Source organism: Budorcas taxicolor, chromosome 12 (genome assembly GCF_023091745.1).
Source record: "Budorcas taxicolor isolate Tak-1 chromosome 12, Takin1.1, whole genome shotgun sequence".
Classification (NCBI taxonomy): domain Eukaryota; kingdom Metazoa; phylum Chordata; class Mammalia; order Artiodactyla; family Bovidae; genus Budorcas; species Budorcas taxicolor.
In genome coordinates, this window is record NC_068921.1 from 31,150,558 (window position 1) to 31,170,586 (window position 20,029).

The following is a 20,029-nucleotide window of genomic DNA, read 5'->3' on the forward strand; positions in this document are numbered from 1 at the left end:
CCTTCCAAACCTCCCTTTATACCTTTCCTTTTTTTCTTTCCTCTGGAGAAGGAAATGGCAGCCCACTCCAGTACTGTTGCCTGGAAAATCCCATGGACAAAAGGAGCCTGGTAGGCTACAGTTCATGGGGTTGCAAAGAGTTGGACACGACTGAGCGACTTCACTTTCACTTTTTCACTTTTCTTTTTTTTAATGTAATTTTCCCTTTTGGAGTCAAGGTTATGAATCTGTCTTCCCAGACTAACGTCTTTCACACACAAGTCTCAATTCGGCTCCCAAAACATCCCATGATGCTGGCCGAGACACCGCAGCACCTGAAAATCAAACCATCTCTAACCCCAAACCCGAATTAAAGCTCGCACACTAAGAACCATCCCCGCCACTGCCCTCCGCGTCCACATCCACCAGGCGTGGCCTCACCTTCCCGAAGAAGAGCTGCGTGGCCACGGCGAGTGCCTGGAAGCCGCGGACGGCGGTCCTCAGCTCCGCCCGCGCGAGCCCCAGCTGCCGGGCCTGCTGCTCGTAGCGCTCCTTCAGCCGCTGTGCCAGCAGCCGCTCCGCCTCACGGGCCTGCGGGTCCGGCTTCGGGGAGAACCCGTTGCGGGGGGCCGTGGTCCTCTGCTTGGGGTACCCTAGGAAGCAAGGGTGAGAAAACAGTCAGCCCAGATGTGACAAGTGCTCCTCATGACACAAAGATGCCGGCAAGGGGCTGAGAAGGAAGGGCCCGCTGTGTGTCATTCTAAGTGTTAAAATGAAAAAAAACAAGGACTGTGAAGTGTTGTTCTGTTGAAGTGGTTCCAAGTGCAAGGTTTCACGCTTGGAAGCAGAGGAACAGATAGAATTGCCCAATTCCTCCCAGCTGCCTACATTTCTTCCCGGTCTACTTAGACAGACTTGGAGCAGTTGGCTTTTTTTTTCTTTTTTTTTAACCTTCAAGGGGATTCCCCTTGGAAAGCATCTAAAGGGAAATCACTCAATCCAGGTTGAAGCCAGACTTAAAACCTAGCAACCCTTTCACTGACGGGCTTCCCCGGTGGCTCAGCGGTCAAGAATCCAGCAGGGCAGGAGATGTGAGTTTGATCCTTGGGTCAGCAAGATTCCCCTGAAGGAGGAAATGGCAAGCCCCTTCAGTATTCTTGCCTGAAGAATCCCGTGGACAGAGGAGCCTGGCGGGCTACAGTCTGTGGGGTGGCGAAGAAACAGACATGCCTGAAGCAACTGAGCACGCATGCATACATGCGTCAAGCACCTGTTCAGTCAATGACATGTGGGAGGCCCAGCGGACTTGCAAAGAAATGAGGCCCTGCCCTTGCCCATGGGCAAGTCAGCGTCAGCATCTGGGCTCTGGGTTCTCTGATTCCTCGCCAGCCATCTCAACACCTAAGGACACTTGCTGACCCACTCTGCAGCATCTCTGACTGAACTCACAAGTCTGGGGGCACATCTGAACCTAGAACATTCTCCCATTCCCCCAGTCTCGTCCCAATCACATCCCCTGGTTGCATTACTCTGAGTAGGGGCACATAGAATCTATGGTGATCCCAGTGACCACTGGCGACTCAGAGCGAAGAAGCCAGTCACCGTCTGTTCTTACAGATGAATGCAAGCAGTTTGCGTGCAAAGGCTGAGCGCCAGGATGAACACGGGCCTTCAAAATGCAAAGAGAACATGAAAAATTCATCTGCAGTCACCTGGTCACTATCCAGAGGATTCTAATGGATGGAAAAGCATGCTTCAGTCCTGAAGCTGGAAGCTCAACGGACATGACAAGCAAACACTGCAGCCTTGGGACCTGCATGTCTACAATCTCAGAGAAGGCCCATGACCTTAACACTTGTAAACAAGAGGGAGAAGAACGGAAGGACACAACTTTGATAGCCCTCCAGCTTAAGGAAAAGCACTTCATGAGTTTGGTCCACCTCCCAACAGACAGGAAGTCTGTTTCTTGCAGGCTGGCACCAGCACGACACCCCAGGGAGCACGTGTGCTGAATTCTCTGTCGTCTTAGACAGGCTTTGTTTTTCTTAAACTGATCTAAATTTATTTCAGAAAAAAAATGTGCCCAGTACCACACTACTTTCTACTCACCGCTGGCACCTGTCTGTCTGGAGTCAGCTAGTGCTGGGGAGAGTGGACAGCGCAAGAGCAGGACATTTCCTTCTGGCCAGTGTGGAGCACGGGTAAGGGCAGGAATTACTGGGTTGGCCAAAAAGTTCGATCTAAGGAAAAACTCAAACGAACATTTTGGCCAAACCGCCCAATCATAAATAAGTATTCCAGAAAGAAGAAGGGCCTCTCAGGTGGCTCAGGGTTAAAGAACCCTCCTGCCAATGGAGGAGACACAAGAGATGATCCCTGGGTTGGAAAGATGCCCTGGAGAAGGAAATGGCAACCCATTCCAGTATTCTTGCCTGGGGAATCCCATGGACCAAGGAGCCTGGTGGGTTTAGTCCATGGGGTTGCAAAGAGTTGGACACGACTGAGAGACTAAGCATACACACTAGAAAGAAGAGGGTTACCTTTCCCATTCCAAGGAAAGAGCAGATCATTTTCTATTTTGATATACAGAAAATAGGAGGAAAAAAAAAAAGATGTTACAGCCAGAGTTTCCCAAGCCAACTATAAGAATTGGTTATGATAACACACTCTTTAGACAAAAATTTATGCAAAATAGTCTCAACTTTGGGACATTTATTATCATTTATTATTTACAAGAAGTATGAGTGTTATTTATCAAAGTAAATCTAAATGTCTCCTTCCTCCAAGGGTGAAAAATCTTGGCTTAATGGTGTTATAACAATTGCTTAATTTTTATATTAAAAATTATAGTTACATCTGGCTTCCCCGGTAGCTCAATTGGTAAAGAATCTGCCTGCAACACAGGAGACCCCAGGTTGATCCCTGGGTCGGGAAGATCCACTGGAGAAGGGATAGGCTATCCACTCCAATATTCTTAGGCTTCCCTTGTGGCTCAGCCAGTAAAGAATCTACCAGTGTGGGAGACCTGCGTTCGATCCCTGGGTTGGGAAGATCCCCTGGAGAAGGGAAAGGCTACCCACTCCAGTATTCTGGCCTGGAGAATTCCATGGACTGTATAATCCATGGGGTTGCAAAGAGTCAGACACGACTGAGCGACTTTCACTGGTGAAGATGGAGTAAGAAAGGAGTAGATTTATCTTCTCATCTGAAACGACCCAAAACACTTGACCAAAATATGTGTCAGTGGGTTTCAAGACATTATATTAGGCAATGAAGCACGAGGAACCAAAGACTCCAAAACACACGAGACGACCCCTACCACCCCCAGGGATGCCTGAGCCTGCTCTCTGGGTGGTCTTCCAGGCTGTGGCACAGAGAGTCAGGAAGCCCCGGGGGAGTCTGGTAGTCTTCCCAACTTGGCACGGTGGAGCTGGGGGCTCAGGAAGTTCAAGGGTCAGTGGTTACAGGGCAGAGTAGCTGAGAGGACAGCTCCACAGAGACACAGAGTGACACAGAAGGGCCTCTCGAGTTTCTGGACAACTCACATCAGTGCAGCAGGTGAGGACAGTGTCCAGAGCCAGGGAGTGGGTTCTACCCTGCTCCAGGCAGGAACACTACCGGGAGCTCACAGAAGGCCAGGATCAATTCCTGTGCCCTCTGCAATTCCCAGGGCATCAGAACACCTGGAAGGCTCATATCATGGTGCTCTGCTGAAACCAGTCCTGGACTAACTGCTGGTCAGGATCTGTTTAACAAAGCTGATGAGAAAGATCCAAGATGATCAAGCTCTTTCCAAGTCACATAGTTTTACCCAAGAACAAAGCTTAAGAATATTTATAGAATTAAAAAAAAAAAATCCAACAAGGAAAAATTCACAATGTCAGTCATCTAAAAAAATTCTCAGGCATGTAAATAAGCAGGGATGTACAAGTCATGATGAAGAGGGGATGCAATTAACTGAAGTCAGCCAAGAAAAGCACCAGCAATTAACAGTTATTATAACTATATTCCATATATCAAGAGGCTGGAGGAAAGACTGAGTACATCAAATAGAAACAAAGATAAAAAGAGACTGAAATAAAAATTCTAGAGATTAACAATTCAAATGTCTGAGATAAAAATACACTGGATGGGATTAAGATTAGACACTGCATATGAAAAGATTAATGGCATGGATTTTCATAGCAGCATTACTCATAGTAGCCAAAAGCTGGAAACAAATGCCCATCAACCAATGAGTAGATAAATGATGACACATTCACATGGTGTACTATTATTCAGCCCAAACCAGGAATGAAACACTGATCCAGGAAGGAAATACTACTGATCCTCACTTTGACATGGATGAACCTCAAAAACGTGCTAAGTGAAAACAACTGACGAAAAAAGCCACACAGAATATGATTCTACTTACACGAAATGTCCAGAATAAACAAGTCCACGAAACAAAATAGACTACTGGTTGTCAGCGGCTGGGGAGCATGGGTAGGGAGCGACTGCTCATGGGTATGAGTTTCTTTTGCGGCCAGAAGAAAATGCTCTGGAAGTAGTGGTGATTGCTGCACAATTTTGTGAATATACTAAAACCACTGAATTGTACACTTTAAAAGAGTAAAATTCACAATATGTGAATTACTAAAGAAGCAGCTGAGGCTCAGAGAAATTCTGTTATTTGCCCCGGTTCATACATCATGTGAGCCACCGAGCCAGGATTTGAACTCAGTTTGGTCTACTCTCCTGGGCCAAATTGCTGGGCAACATTTAGAATTTGCAGAAGAGTTTCTAGTGAAGACAACTCCATGCAAGCACTTCCAAAAGCTGGAAGAAAACCAGCAGGAATAGGTGTCACAGAGTTAAGGGAAAGAAAATTTCAGGAAAGGAGTGATCAGTAACACCAAAGGCCACAGAGATAAGGACCAGGACGTGTCACTTAGACTTAATAACCAGGAGGTCATGAGAGGCCTTTGCAGGATTGAGGGGAGGGAAGGCAGTGGAATAGGGAGGGGGTTGCTAGCTGGCAGGAATGGGAGAAGTCATCTGTAGGCAAGCGACAGAGACGAGAATCACAAGATGCCTCTTCCCCAAGCCTGGCTGCAAAGGTGGGGAGAGAAATGGGTCAAGACGATCCTCAGGGAAGTTCCAGAGCAGCAGGGGAGGGAAACACACCTGGACTTCAGCTGCCACTCCTCAATCACATGACAGTTGAGGGTTCAAGGCTTGACAGAGGCACCACCGACCAGTGCAGCTCGGCTTATTTGATGTTCAATAATCTGAAGAAAGGGGAGTTGCCCTGAGAGACGGATGGAGGAGGCAAGGAGAGGAGGCTGGGGACAGGAATGCTGTGCTCCCAGACCTGTCCACTCTCATTGTATAGGTTTCTCTTCACCAGAGCTGGCTTGACATTCTCCTATGGTAGCCCGGACCCCGATGATTCTGCTCCTCTGCACACATGTGCAGATGCTTTGAGCTGTTCATGTTCTCCCAAAATTCATGTGCTAATCCCTAATCTCCTCTGGGGAAAGCATTTAGGTCATGAGGGTGAGGCTTTCATGAATGGGATTAGTGGCCTCATGAGAAGAGACACCAGAGAGATGACCTCGTTTTCCCCACATGCTGAGAAAGCAAGATTTACCAAGACAGCCCTTGTTGTGTGGAGTATCAGACAAGTCTCAACAAATTTGAAAGGACTCAAATCATCCACCTTTGGCCACCCAATGCGAAGAACTGACTCACTGGAAAAGACCCTGATGATGGGAAAGATTGAAGGCAGGAGAAGGGGACGACAGACGATGAGAAGGTTGGATGGCATTACTGACTCAACGGACATGAGTTTGAGTAAGCTCCAGGAGTTGGTGATGGACAGGGAAGCCTGGCGTGCTGCAGTCCATGGGGTCACAAAGAGTTGGACACGACTGAGCGACTGATCAGCACTGAACTGAACAAATCATCCAAAGTATGTTCTCCAGACACAATGGAATTAAATTAGAAATACAATCAGAGAGACCTCTGGAAAGTCCTAAATATCTGCAAACTAAAAACAATGCTGCTAAATAATCATGGGGAAAGAAGAAATCAGAAAAGGAAACCTGAAAAAATTTTGAACTCAATGAAGATGAAAACCCAATATATCAAAATATGTGAATTACAGCTAATGTAGTATATGAAGGAACATTTACTGTATTAAATGCACATTAGAAAAGCAGAGAGACTTCAAATTAATGACATTCCCTAATTAAACTCAATGTCAGCAGAAGAGATAATAATGATCACAGTAGAAATCTACTGAGAATCAAGTCATATTTTATACTACATACAAAACAAATTAAATGGATCATAGATGTAAATATAAAATCTATATGTAATTTAGAATAAAATGTAGGAGAAAATATTTATGAACTTGGGTTATGTAAAGATTTTTAAAGATAATACTAAAAATATGGTTCATAAAAGAAAAAATCATGAATTGGACTTCATGAATATTAAGAACTTCTAATCTTCAAAAGACATTGTTAGGGGAGTGCAAAACAATACATAAATTGTGGAGAAAAGAAAACTGCAGATCACAGACCTGAAAAAATTGTGACCAGAATATACAGAGATTCTCAAAATTCAATAAAAAAAACACTTCCAATTGAAATGGCAAAAGATTGGAATATTTTATGGAAGAATAAACACAGATGTCAAATAAATGTAAAAAAGATGTTCAACATTTTAATGTCATTAGTTGCCAGGTAAATGCAAATTAAAACCATGAGATACTGCTATGTACCTATTATAATGTTTATTATCTAAAAGACTGACCATACCAAGGGTTGGCAAGGACATGGAGGAACTGGATCTCTTGGACATCACTGACGGGAATATAAAATGGTACAACTACCTTGGAAAACAGATTGGAAAACTTTTAAACAGATTTAAAAGCTAAACACATAGCTATCATATGACTCAGGCATTCCACTCTTAGCTATTTGCCAAGAAAAATGAAAGCAGAGGTCTATACCAAGGCTTGTACAAATGTGCGTGGTAGCTTCATTTATAATAGCCAAATCCCTGGGGGAAATCTCCAAAGTGTCTCAGTAGGTAAATGGATAAATTGCGGTACTTACACAGTGGAGTTCTATTCGCTGATAAAAAGGAACGGACTACTGCTTCAGTAGATCTGAACCCCTTCCCTTCCTTCCTCTTCTTTCCTCTGTTTTCTTTTTCCTTTCTCCCCTCTCTTTGCTTTCATTGACATGGATTTAAATTTTTTAAGCCCTCATTTCAACCTTTCCCTGCATATGTCTTGTTGCAAGTTTACAGGAACATCCTGACTTTACCCACATGGACAGCTGCAAGAGCAAAGGATTCCCACACCATGAAGTTTCCAACAACTAACCACACTCCTCCCTCAACTTGCCTTTAAAAGTGCTTTGCTGAAATCCTTTGAGCAGTTCTGGGTTTTCAGAGCACAAACTACCAGTCTCCTTGCAGGCTCTGCAATTAACCTTTTTCTGCTCCAAACTCCAACGTTTCAGTTTGTTTTCCCTCCTGTGCATCAGACACACAAATCTGCCTTTGGTAACAGGCTCTGTCTCCTGACCCTCTTCATGTGTGACTTTGGATTACTTCCTATACATTTTTAAAATTTACTGGAAACATTATAAATAAGGTCATTATTTGACAAGGTTTCTGGTTCATAGCGCAACAAGTAAGAGTGCAGTTCAAAGTGGGATTCGAAGTGCTTGTGTTGAAACAAAGGCTCTACTATTTATTTCCTGTGACTTTTGGGCAAGTTAATGAAAATCTATGAAGTTCAATTTCCGCACATACAAACGAAAAGGCAATACCGTACCCACCTCCCAGTTACTGTGGGCATTACATAAATGAATTCATTTAAAGACCCAAGGACAGTACCTGGTATACAGTAAGAACTCAAACTTAAGCTGCTATTATTGCTACTATTTTTGTGCTTAAAGGTTATACTGCATTCTGCTCTACAAAGAGGCTAATGTCTTACAACATGAATTTCCATAATAGGTAATTTTCAACTTTCACGACATTCTATAGCTTGTTCATACAAGTATGTAAATAAATAACATAACAAGTGTTTGATATCCACGGTTCATCTTTTTCTCCTCTTTTTGGAAAAATATTATCTCTTGAGGTAAGATCTCCAAAATCTGTTTTCCAATTATAAATTATCTCAGGTGCTGTTGGAATAGCAGATACTCCTACACAGAGAAGATCCTACCCTCTAAATGCAGCATTAATAACATTTTTTTAAAGACAAAATGATGCCAACAGCTGGTTCATTTCAGCTGGAGTCAGAACACAGCCGTACACGAAACGTCAAGCCCTGGAACAGTCACGCGTACCACGTGGGCTGGCATCACTCCACTAATGACATTTGAACAAAATGCATTCCAAGTTCAAGTCTCCTCAGATAACATAGTTCACATTTCTTAAATACCTGGTGAGTGGAGCTTGGTGCTCGAAGCCGCTGTCCTCTTAGGAGATGAAACTGCAGGTTTATTGGCATCTTGCTCTTTTTGTCCTTCTTTCTTGGCTCCTATAAATAATTTAAAAAGAGAGAAAGAAACAAAAGAGAGCTCATTACAATCAAAACGGTTAACACAAATTGTTTGTGGAAAGGGAGGCTTAACAAAAGGCACACAGAACAAAATAATATTTGGGTGATTTGTTGCTATAGTCACCACCTCCTGTGCTTCAGGAATGACACGCTTGTTTATAGCAAAGGGAATTTTGTTACGAGCAGTCAGAGGAATAAGTACACTGCTGTCTCTGACATGATGAAAACCGCCCCTGTCTCTGGGGGTCACCGTACCCCAAAGGCCCTTACAAACTATGTGGGAATTAAAATTCACTGTCCTCAGCCACTAACTCAGTCGGCCTGTCTCCTTGCCAAAACAAATTTTCAGAAGATGGAGAAGGAAGCTGTAGCCGAATCTAACTGCTAATGACTTCAGCATCATGAGAGCTGAGCCTCAGGGGACTTGTTCTGCCTCTAATTAATTTCCACGCAGCTGGTCTGCAGAGGTGACCTGGAGAGCCTCCGAGTTCTGTCTCTGCTGCAGCTGAGCCTTTGTGGGACCAGATGGCAGAGGCGGCTGCAGCAGCACGGGACATCTTGAACTTGGGCTCAATCTAAGAACGGGCACTCGGGACATGGCCCCATTTCTCCCTCGTATGCTGGGCACAGACCCTCACCTCACATCCCCTTCATCAGAAAGTCAAAGAATGATGGATGGAGGATCAGAGAAGTAACACCAACCTGGGCGAACCTAGACCTGTCTCCACCTCAGGACCGTTTATTATGCCATTTCAAAAATAAACCCTGGGCTTTCCTGGTGGCTCAGTGGTAAAGAATCCGACTGCCAGTGCAGGAGACAAGGGTTTGATCTCCATCTGGGAAGGTCCCGTGTGCTAAGCCCATGCACCACAATGACTGAAGCCTGTGCACCTAGGGCCCATGCTCAGAAGCAAGAGAAGCCATCTCAATGAGAGGCTCGTGCACTGCAGTGAAGAGTGGCCCTGCTCGCTGCGACTAGAGATAGCCCACACACAGAAGCAAAGACCCAGCACAGCCAAAAATAATAAATAAATAAATTTTTAAAAAACCCCAAACACTGTGATTAAAAAAATAAAACGAACCCTAGTGATGGTGATGGTCCCTTGGAAGCAGAATACAAACTTCCCTCTTCACTCCCAGCCCCACCCTGCTACTCCCCCTTCAGAGGTAACTGCTGCTAGCAGTTTGCATTTATTCTTCCAGACATTATTCTAGCTATTTATAAACATACCTACATAAACACATACATGGCTATTAATTAATTAAATGAATCGCATACTGCGATTTCTTTTTACCTACCCACACTTTTCAAGATCCTTTTCATATCAGCGCATTTATAGATCTTTTAAACATGTCACATCATATTAAGGGGCAAAGAAACACTATAATTTACCCATCCTCCAGTGATGAGCATTTAGAGTGTTTGCAAGCGTCAGCTATTAAAAAAGATAAATGTGCCATGTAAACAGTTTTCTACTTGTTTCTTTGTAAGCATGTATCGGCCTCTTTACAGAATAAATGCAGATACGCTTTTGCCAGATTAAGAGTCTGCTCATTTGCAGTATTGCCAGACATAACCCAGTTGTCCTCCACCCAAAGCTGCTAATTGACATTCCCAACCAAGTGTGGGAGACCAGTTCTTTGTACACATCCCATGCCCCACTGACACTGAAGTCTCCGTCATTTTGATTTTTTTGCCAAATGCTTGGAATCTTTTAAAATTGGTCATATGCATTTGAAAATTGCCTCATTAAACCCTTCACCCATTTTTCTTATTGATGTGTAAGAATTCTTCATTTATTCTAGATATTAATCCTTTGCCTTTTCCACATTTTACTTTTTACAACTTATTTATAGTACCTTTTGTTGTACTGTATTTTAAAATTTTCAATATGTCCAAATATGTCAACTTTCCCTTACAGCTTTAAAAGCACTGTTTGAGATTATTTATATGCATGTGTGTATGCAAGCGTATGCACATGTGTGTGTGTGTGTGTGTGTGTGTGTGTGTGCGCACGCACCCATACACATGATTGGGGAGTCATTTCCGGGCTTTGCAGAGGAAGGCAGGTATTTGCAACCAACCTCTCTCTACTTTTCTGACCTGACTGAGCTCCTGCTTCTCCTGACCCAGTTGGGCTTGTTTCGCCCCCTCCCTCCGTGTCCACTTGCCTCCTGCTCTTCCTCCTATACCTTGCTGGTGCTCAAACTTGCTGAACTTGCTCCCATTGCGGGCACACTCTCTTGAGTGCACATTCCTTCTGCATGGAATGTGCCTCCCCGAGCCTTGCGCTTGGTTCACTCACCTGCTCATTCAGGTCCTGGCACAGCCAACAGTCTCCAGGGAGGCAGTGCCTGGCACAACAGGTAAAACAGCCATCCTACCACCTGACACTCTCCCCTTACCCGCTTCATTCTTCTTTGCACCACTTACCTCCATCCAAAACAGATCCACGAATCTGTCTGCTTACTGTCTACCTTCCCCACTAGAATATAAACTTCAGCCAGACAATGCATCCTGCCCTGGACAGCACGGCCATTCAGTCAATGCCCACTGTCCCCTCCATTTCCTATTGGGATCTTTTCAAGACAGCTCAATCCAAGGCATTTAGGGGCTTCAGGAGGCTGGACCCTCGGGGGACCTGAAAGCCCAGCCCCCATGCCACTCCACCGAAGCCACACCTACCCCGCAGAGGATCCAATTTGTGGCTCATCTCACTCTCCCTCTCTCTGCTCAGATCTTAGGTTTCAAGTAACACAGAAAGTCACCCAGACTCCTGGGAGCTCAGAAGGAAAGTGTTAAAGGCCAAAGTGTGAGCTAAACACAACACTTTGAAGGGAAACAAAACATAAATATTTATTCAGAGTTTCAGTACTTTCCATCCAGCCTTCATGGAATGCTCTTTGGCAGCTTCTATCAAAAATTTAAACATTGATAGACTTGACTCAGCAATTCTGCTTCAACAGATCTCTCTTCGGAATACAAGTGTGAAAAGATGTATGTTCAAAGACACTTCATACATCATTCACAACGATAAAGACATGAAAATAACCAAAATGCACATGGGGAATAAACTATAGTTAAGTAAACTCTAGTATGTTCATATGAGGTAGCACTATGCCGCCAATAAAAACAATGAGATTGCTTTATATTATACTGGCATGGAAAGATGTTCACTAGAAATAAATTAAAAAGCTATTTGTTGAACAGTATGCACGGTATTATCCCATTTTTAATACACAAAGATATTATCTATATTACAGCTGTAAATGGGACATCCTCATAGCTCAAACGGTAAAGAATCTGCCTGCAATGCAGGAGACCAGGGTTCATTCCCTGGATTGGGAAAATCCTCTGGAGAAGGGTATGGCAATCCACTCCAATATTCTTGTCTGGAGAATCCCATGGACAGAGAAGCCTGGGGTGCTACAGTCCATGGGGTCGCAAAGAGTCAGACACGACTGGGCAACTAACACACCCAGCTGTAAATATATAAAAATTTCTGAAAGACTGTTCCCTAGTTTTGTTGTTGTTGTTCAGTCACTAAGTCATGTTCAACACTTTGACCCCATGGACTGCAGCACACCAGACGTCCCTGTCCTCCACTATGTCCGGGAGTTTGCTCAAATTCATGTCCATCGAGTTGGTGATGCTATCCAACCTACTCATCCTCTGTTGTCCCCTTCTCCTCCTGCCTTCAATCTTTCCCAGCATCAGGGTCTTTTCCAATGAGTCAGCTCTTTGCATCAGGTGTCCAAAGTACTGGAGCTTCAGCAACAGTCCTTTCAATGAATATTCAGGGTTGATTTCTTTAGGATTGACTGGTTTTATCTCCTTGTAGTCCAAGGGACTCTCAAGAGTCTTCTCCAACACCACAATTCGAATGCATCACCTTCTTTGGTGCTGAGCCCTCTTTATGGTCCAACTCTCACATCTGTACATGACTACTGGAAAAACCACAGCTTTGACTAGACAGACCTTTGTCAGCAAGTGATGTCTCTGCTTTTTAATGCACTGTCTAGGTTTGCCATTGTTTTTTTTCCTGAGAGCAACAGTCTTTTAATTTCATGGCTGCAGTCATTGTGCACAGTGATTTAGGAGCCCAAGAAAATAAAATCTGTCACTGCTTTCACTTTTTCCCTTTCATGAAGTGATGGGACCAAATACCATGATCTTAGTTTTCTGAATATTGAGTTTTAAGCCAGGTTAAAATATTACTAGTTTTAAAATATTTTTGATAATGGATACTACTTCTGAGCAGTAGGATCAAGGGAATTTTACCTTCTGTTTTCATATGCTTCCGCATTATTTCCACTTTTAATGAAGATCTCATACATTATTTTTATAATAAAAAACAAAAGCTATGAAACCGAAAACAAAATGAAAATAATTTGTCTGCTCTATGAAGAAATAAGAAAAGCAACCAGCTGAGTACAAACAATTCCACAAGCACAACTTTGATCGAAAGTTTCACGATCCTGTCCCTGTAGGAACACAGAGCTGCCGAGAAAATTCCTCTGTGGTTCAGGGAACTCTTGATGGCACAGAAAATTAGGGCAATTAGTCAAGAATACAGTGGCTTTTCCAATTTTCTTGCAATCTGGACTCAGAGTAAATAATTTTTAAGTACACTGTAAACTTTCATTTTACTCTGGAAGATCCCGGAGTACCTACTGAAATGGAGCAGGACCCTGTGGTCTTTGCCCCGCGTCCCATTCCCTGCCCCATGTCCTCTGCCTGTCTTCTGTCTGTGGAAAAACTTTAGCCAAAGAGCAAGTTTAATCAGAGAAGTGAGAACATGCAGAAACAGAGGAAAACAGTCACAGGAGACCAAATAATGATAGTTTAGTCTGTAAGCATAGCCAAGGACCTTTAGGACCTTCTCAAGAGCCATAGATAAGATTCTGAGCCATGTGCCGTGAGCTGTCTCATAGATACTGAAACCCCCACCAGGCGGAGGCTACCTGCATAATGACTAGACTGTAGCCGTGACATAAGCTGTAACAATTCTGAGAACCGGCCTCAAGGAAATGGGAGCATGCTGGCCCTGGAACTGAAGGCTAACTGTACTTAAAACAAGATGACGCTGGTCAGACCCCCAATGACCAATTTCAAGATGACTGTCAGAGCTGACTGTGCTGTTTCTGCCTGCAGTCCCCTCCCTCCATCTATAAAGGCTCTTGCCCCCTGGTTGGACTTTGGACAGGCATCTGCCTTCCCACCCCTCAACTCTGCCCCACTCTGCCCCTTACCCCACGCAGATGTGTGTATGCAAAGTCCAGAACCCTGTCACTGCAGCTCTTGTGGAGGGGGTGAGGTTTGCAGAAGAAGGCGGCAGTGGGGAAAGAAATGCTGGTCTCCCTCCGGTCTCAGAGGAGAAGTCACAGAGTTTCATTTGAAACTGACAGTCACTGACAACAGTCACCTACTTCCAGACACTCCCTAAAGCGTTTCACCATAAACAGATCAGCAAACAGCCTCCCAAAGGCTTAGGTCGAAAGGAGCTCCCTGGCAAAGTTCCTGGACACTGCTCCTTGGTAGAGGAAAGACGAGCATGTGAGCTCAGCTTCTGGACACGGGCCTTCCATGTGCAAGACTCCAACACGTGCTGCTCCAAGACCCACCTTGTGTTTTCTTACAACCTGCTCATCACGGATGCTTAACGCCAAGCCCACCTGAGCGGAGCCCTGAGCCCAGGACCAGAGCTCCCCAATCCAAGAGCAGTGGAGGAGCACAAGGCTGTGCTCCTAAAAATGTGATGACGAATGACAATGTTTAATTCAGAATCCTCAGGGAGCACATCAAAATGAGAAGAAAAATTCGATTATAGATAATGGTTAGAAAAATGCTCTATATTTTTTTTCATAAAAAGAAAAACGCTATATATATATATATATTTTAATAAAATGAGCACATCAAGAAAAAAAAATCAAAGGGAATTTTCACAGGCTCCTAACCTCACACACAATGGGCCACCAATCCCTGAAAATAAATCTCAGTAGAAGTAAGAAAAGATAAGAAACAAAAAGGATAAAGAAACATGCACAGCCAGAGACTTTATGCTCTAACTGTCTAACCTTCTCATTCTATCCACTTGTGAAAGTGTAACTAATGGGGCTAATTCTAATTCCCCTAGCCCAACAGACCGGGCCCAGATGTCATGAAAGGCCCCGTTAGGAAGATTAAGAGAAACAGGAAGAAAAATGAAAGGTAAATGTGACAACGATGCAAGGTATGATTATCAGGCAATGGAACTGCAGAAGGCAAATGGGAAAACGTGAATGATGTAGCCAGGAAGCAGGGATTTTGTTGTCACTTAGGAGACGGATAGAATGAGGGACCATTTCAAGGGAGGATTTATAGGGACTGAATGGGATGAAGAAAGGAAATATTATCTAGATAAAAACACAACAAATAAAAGAGGAAGCTGGATGAGTTATAAATAAATGAGAGGGGGGGTGAGAGAGGACTCCAGAGGGGTTACAGAGATAAGAGAAAGAAACAGGTTTTAGCTGTGAATAGTAATATATTTTTTTTACTGCAACTCTTGGCTTGCAGAATCTTAGTTCCCTGACTTAGGATCAAATCCATGCCCACTGCAGTGGGCTCTCAGAGTCTTAACCACTGGATGGCCAGGGAATCCCCATGCCAATAGTAATTTTAAAAAATCAACAGAAATATCTGATGTTGGTGGAAAATGGAGTTAATGAGGGAAACAATCTAAATATACCTGAAATGAGGCTAGATTGAAACTATTAAAGGTTCATTCCATTTCCTCCACCCTTTATTGCATGTGTGAGGGAAGTGGAAACTCAAAGTAGAATAAAGAAGATTTCTGGGCTCAAATAAAGACCTACAAAAATCAGACTTGTAACAGATCTAATTATTTCCTGGGATAAGAGCAGGGGTAATTTAATTCTGAAGACTGTTGTGAAAAGGTAAAAATAAAAGAATGGAGGAGTGAAGTTTGGGGGAAAATATCATATCTATTTAAAAGTTTTATAATCCCCAAGTATGGACTTCCCTGGTGGTTCCGACAGTGAAGAATCTGTCTGTAATGCAGGAGACCTAGGTTTGATTCCTGGGTCTGGAAGATCCCCTGGAGAAGGAAATGGCAACCCACTCCAGGATTCTTGCCTGAAGAATCCCATGAACAGAGGAGCCTGCTGGGCTACAGTCCATGGGATTGAAAGAGTCAGATACAACTGAGTGACTAAACCACTACTACCCACAACTGTCCTCAGTCTTTCAGAGTAAATTTCTCAAATGGTCCTCACCTCCTCACCCAACTTATCTTTCAAACCACCCAGCACCATCCCACTGGAACTTGAAGCTGCTATGCTTGTGTAAAACTCCTTTTCCTTGGAGGTTCCTAACTTTTGGCTGATATACTCTAACACTGTTCCTTGCTATCACTACAATAGTTACTGACTTCTACTTACTCCTAGACATGGTCTTCCTCTTACCTCAGGTCCTGCCATCAAGCTGGGAAATGTCCATGGTCCCATGCGCAACTCATTTGACATCCCAGCCTTTCAGTACTTAGACAACTGCCACTCTTTCTAGGGTCTTCCCAGTAGTCATGTACGGATGTGAAAGTTGGACCATAAAGAAGGCTGCTACGGCTGCTGCTGCTGCTAAGTCGCTCCAGTCGTGTCCAACTCTGTGCGACCCCATAGACAACAGCCTACCAGGCTCCTCCATCCCTGGGATTCTCCAGGCAAGAGTACTGGAGTGGGTTGCCATTGCCTTCTCCAATAAAGAAGGATAAGCACCAAAAAAATTGATGCTTTCGAGTTGTGGCACTGGAGAAGACTCTCGAGAGTTCCTTGGACAGTAAGGATATCAAACCAGCCAATCCTAAAGGAAATCAACCCTGAATATTCGTTGGAAGGACTGATGCTGAAGCTCCAACACTTTGGCCACTGATGTGAAGAGGTGACTTATTAGAAAAGACCCTGATGCTGGGAGAGAGTGAAGGCAAAACAAGAAGGGTGGCAGAGAATGAGATAGTTAGATTGCATCACTGACTCAATGGACATGAATCTGAGCAAACTCCAGGAGATGGTGGAGGACAGGGGAATCTGGTAGACTACAGACCACAGGGTCACAAAGAGTCAGGACATGCCTTAGCGAATGAACAACAACTCCTGCCAGGCACCTTTAATCAGGAAACCTGAGTATCACCCTGCACCTTGGATCACCTAGAACCTTACCTCTGAAATTCACACACCCCGCTTTGGCTGCAAATTTCTTCTTACAGTTGGTCACTTGACTAAACCCAGAATTCTGATGTGGCAATCTTTCCCCTGGGGATTGAGAAGGTATCTTTCTTTTAGTTTTCAGGGATGCTTTGGGAAAGTTAGATACTACTCTAAAGTTCAACCTTGGTACCTCGTCTTTTCCCCAGTCTTATGAAATCTCATAATGTGCCCGTCCCGTGAGGGTCTGTTTTCATTCATTATGCTGGGCACCTGGTAGGCTGTTCCAGTCCTGCAGCTGAGGGAAATTTTCTTAAAATGTTGCTCATCATTTCCTCCCCTCTGATTCCTGTTTTCCTTTTTCTTTAAATTGGGGTATAGCTGCTTCGCCACGTTTTGTTAGTTTCCACTGTGCAACGAAGTGAACTAGCTCTAGGTATATATATAGCTCCTCCCTCTTGGACGTCCCTCCCACCCGTCAGGAGGCACCAGGGAATTTTTAATATTTTTATTTGGGCACTTTTAATACTAAGTAGATCATATTTGTATGGGGGAAATGCTTGCTCTGAAAGGCACAATTTTATTGTATTCTTGAATTAATGGGAAAGTAAATTACTGGATAGAATAAGACAAATAATTCAGACCATTCCTTTCATTTGAACTTACCTAACTAAAACTGCCACAGTGAATAAAACCCAATTTCTATTTAGGCAGTTTCAAAAAATCAAAGTACCTTTCCCACCATGATTTACTTATTCACAGTTTCTCAGGACCTAACAGATCATGCAGAGTCTTGATTCCCCAGGAGAACTGGATTATTTTCCTCCCACAAATCCATCACAGGAACAGCTTTACTCATTATATTTCTGTGTGAAAGTGATTTCTCATTACTCACTTAGGACGTCATGCCTGTTTATTATGTGGGGAGAAACAGATACTGGAGAAGAAATGAAAAAAGGAAAATAAGAAGTGGTTTCAAAATGTCAGGAATTCACGTGACTGTAAGGACTATTGTACTATAATTCTGTACTCTTTTTTACAGCCTATGTTATGATCATCTTTATAATAATATCCACCTTTTTCTTCAAAATGTAAACTACCAACGTGGTAAATGATAACTCACAATTGAGACACTAGCCACTATAAAATAGAAGCTATGGTGATAAAATAAAAGTTTTGCAGCTAGATTCCCAGGCTTGAAGTCAACCCAGAAATCTTCTGGTTTCATGAAGAAAATGACTTGGTCTCTCTAATCCACAGTTTCCTAATCTATAAAATAAGGTTAAGAATAGTACCAGCACATCAGAAGCAAGGATGCGATGAAATGGTGGGTCTGGCAAGCATTCAGCAAGTGCTCAAAAAATTCTGGCAATTATTATTCTAGTTGCTCATCCACGAACCATGACATCAGTTCGGCCATTGTCAAGCTTGGATACACAGCAGGGCACTGTCACACTGGTGTTGCTCAGTTGCTAAGTCGTGTCTGACTCTTTGTGACCCCACGGACTGCAGCAGGCCAGGACTACAGAACGAACTTCAGCTTCAGCATCAGTCCTTCCGATGAACTCCCAGGGCTGATCTCCTTCAGAATGGACTGGTTGGATCTCCTTGCAGTCCGAGGGACTCTCAAGAGTCTTCTCCAACACCACAGCTCAAAAGCATCAATTCTTCGGCGCTCAGTCTTCTCTGTCACATTACTTATTCTGCTCTCATTCATCCCCATCAACCTGCCATGCGGGTTGTTCAACAGTCAGAGCTGCTTTCTAAGACTGGGGGACTGTGTTTCATATTCCTGCGTCTGGTAGTCACACACTGGCTTCTCATGTCCATCATGGGCTTTAGACTCTGATCAGCTACTGGAGAGATTACTGATAACAAAGTGTGGGGCCTGAAATAGTTCTTGACACAAATATGCTGATCGATGGATCAAAGATGAACACATGAAGACTCTGCAATGTCCAAGAAATGTGTGATGTTTTGCCAGTTATCTTAGAGAAGGAATGGCTGGCATTTGTTTCTTTCTTATTATATTTTCATTTTTCCTAGCTCCCCCCAACGTCATCACCCAAAGACAGTAAACAGGGTATTTAGCATTTCATCAGCGTAAGGTAGCTGGTAAAACGTACAAATCTGGAGAGAACTGGAAAGTTTTAAACACTGACATGTAATTAAAAGTGCCGTGCTCATCAGGCTAAGAGACGGGGCTACAGCGTGGAAGCATTTTGCATAACAATGCATTTACAGTTCAGGAGGCAGAGTTCTGAGGCACATAAATGTCAGCAGCTCCACAGGACCATTGGCACTAATTACTGCTGGCCCAGCTCCCATAGCTCTTGGAGGCTGACAAGCAGAGTGGGCACAATACCAGGTGTGCAACCTTTGAGATGCAATACGTGCATATACTCTTAAGTGAGAGTTAGCATTTTCTGTCCCACTTTGGAGGGGCCACCACATCATTCCAGGTTTCACACCAGCCTACAGGGGGCTTAATAGCAAGTGAGTTGCAGCATTTTGTAAATTCTCGGTGGTAACGATGGGTGTGTCCCATCGCACCTCCCAAATCATCAAAAATATCATCCGTGCTTCCATGAAAGAAACAGCAGATTAAGAGAAATATATCTTGTCCATTACCTGGATCATTCTGTGACACTTTGATGATAATTTTTAAATAGCCCCCGAGGCCACTAAACTGCCCAGAGGATGAGGTTATCAGAGCTTTAAACTCAAGTGTCCACACACAAAATCAAACTGTCCCAGTGAACCACCTAAGGGGCAATGCTTGTGTGATGATGAAGGGGGGACCCACCAGTAAAATTAGTGACTGAGGAAGCAGCTATAAATTTTCTGTACTTTTTTATTTTTGACCCTGTCTTTTTACCAGCTTTCCAGTTCTTCCATAAAAGGGTTGAAAGGGGAGAGGAGGCTGCACGTTTTCAAATTAACAAGGCATCTAGTGGTCAGCAGCCTAGGTTCAAGACTTTGAGGGAGACCTGGGAACCTCTAATATTTACAAAGAGGGAATCTACATGGTCACCTGCACAGAACGCAGTCCCCACTCCTGCCGCCTGGCAACTTGGACTGACTGGTTAGGTCTTTCCTGCATGCTTTTCGCACACTACGTTAGGTCTGTTAAATACGCCTCCACCGTACACTCAGCGTGTGTGTCTCCACCAGTCCTGTCTGACTCTTTGCGACCCTGTGGACTACAGCCCTTCAAGCTCCTCTGTCCAAGGGATTTCCCAGGCAAAAACACTGAAGTGGGTTTCCATTTCCCAC

At 43.8% G+C, this 20,029-nt stretch overlaps 1 protein-coding gene across 1 annotated transcript in view; it reads right to left on the minus strand.

The window, feature by feature from the left end:
• MTUS2 (microtubule associated scaffold protein 2) overlaps window positions 1-20,029 on the minus strand; it is a 256,633-nt gene that overhangs the window by 112,638 nt on the left and 123,966 nt on the right. Inside the window, exons 6-7 of the mRNA XM_052650268.1 lie at window positions 8,432-8,530; window positions 421-632 (exon numbers count right to left, since the gene is read on the minus strand). Coding sequence (XP_052506228.1) covers window positions 421-632; window positions 8,432-8,530 — 311 coding nt within the window. The remainder of the gene's footprint in view (window positions 1-420; window positions 633-8,431; window positions 8,531-20,029) is intronic.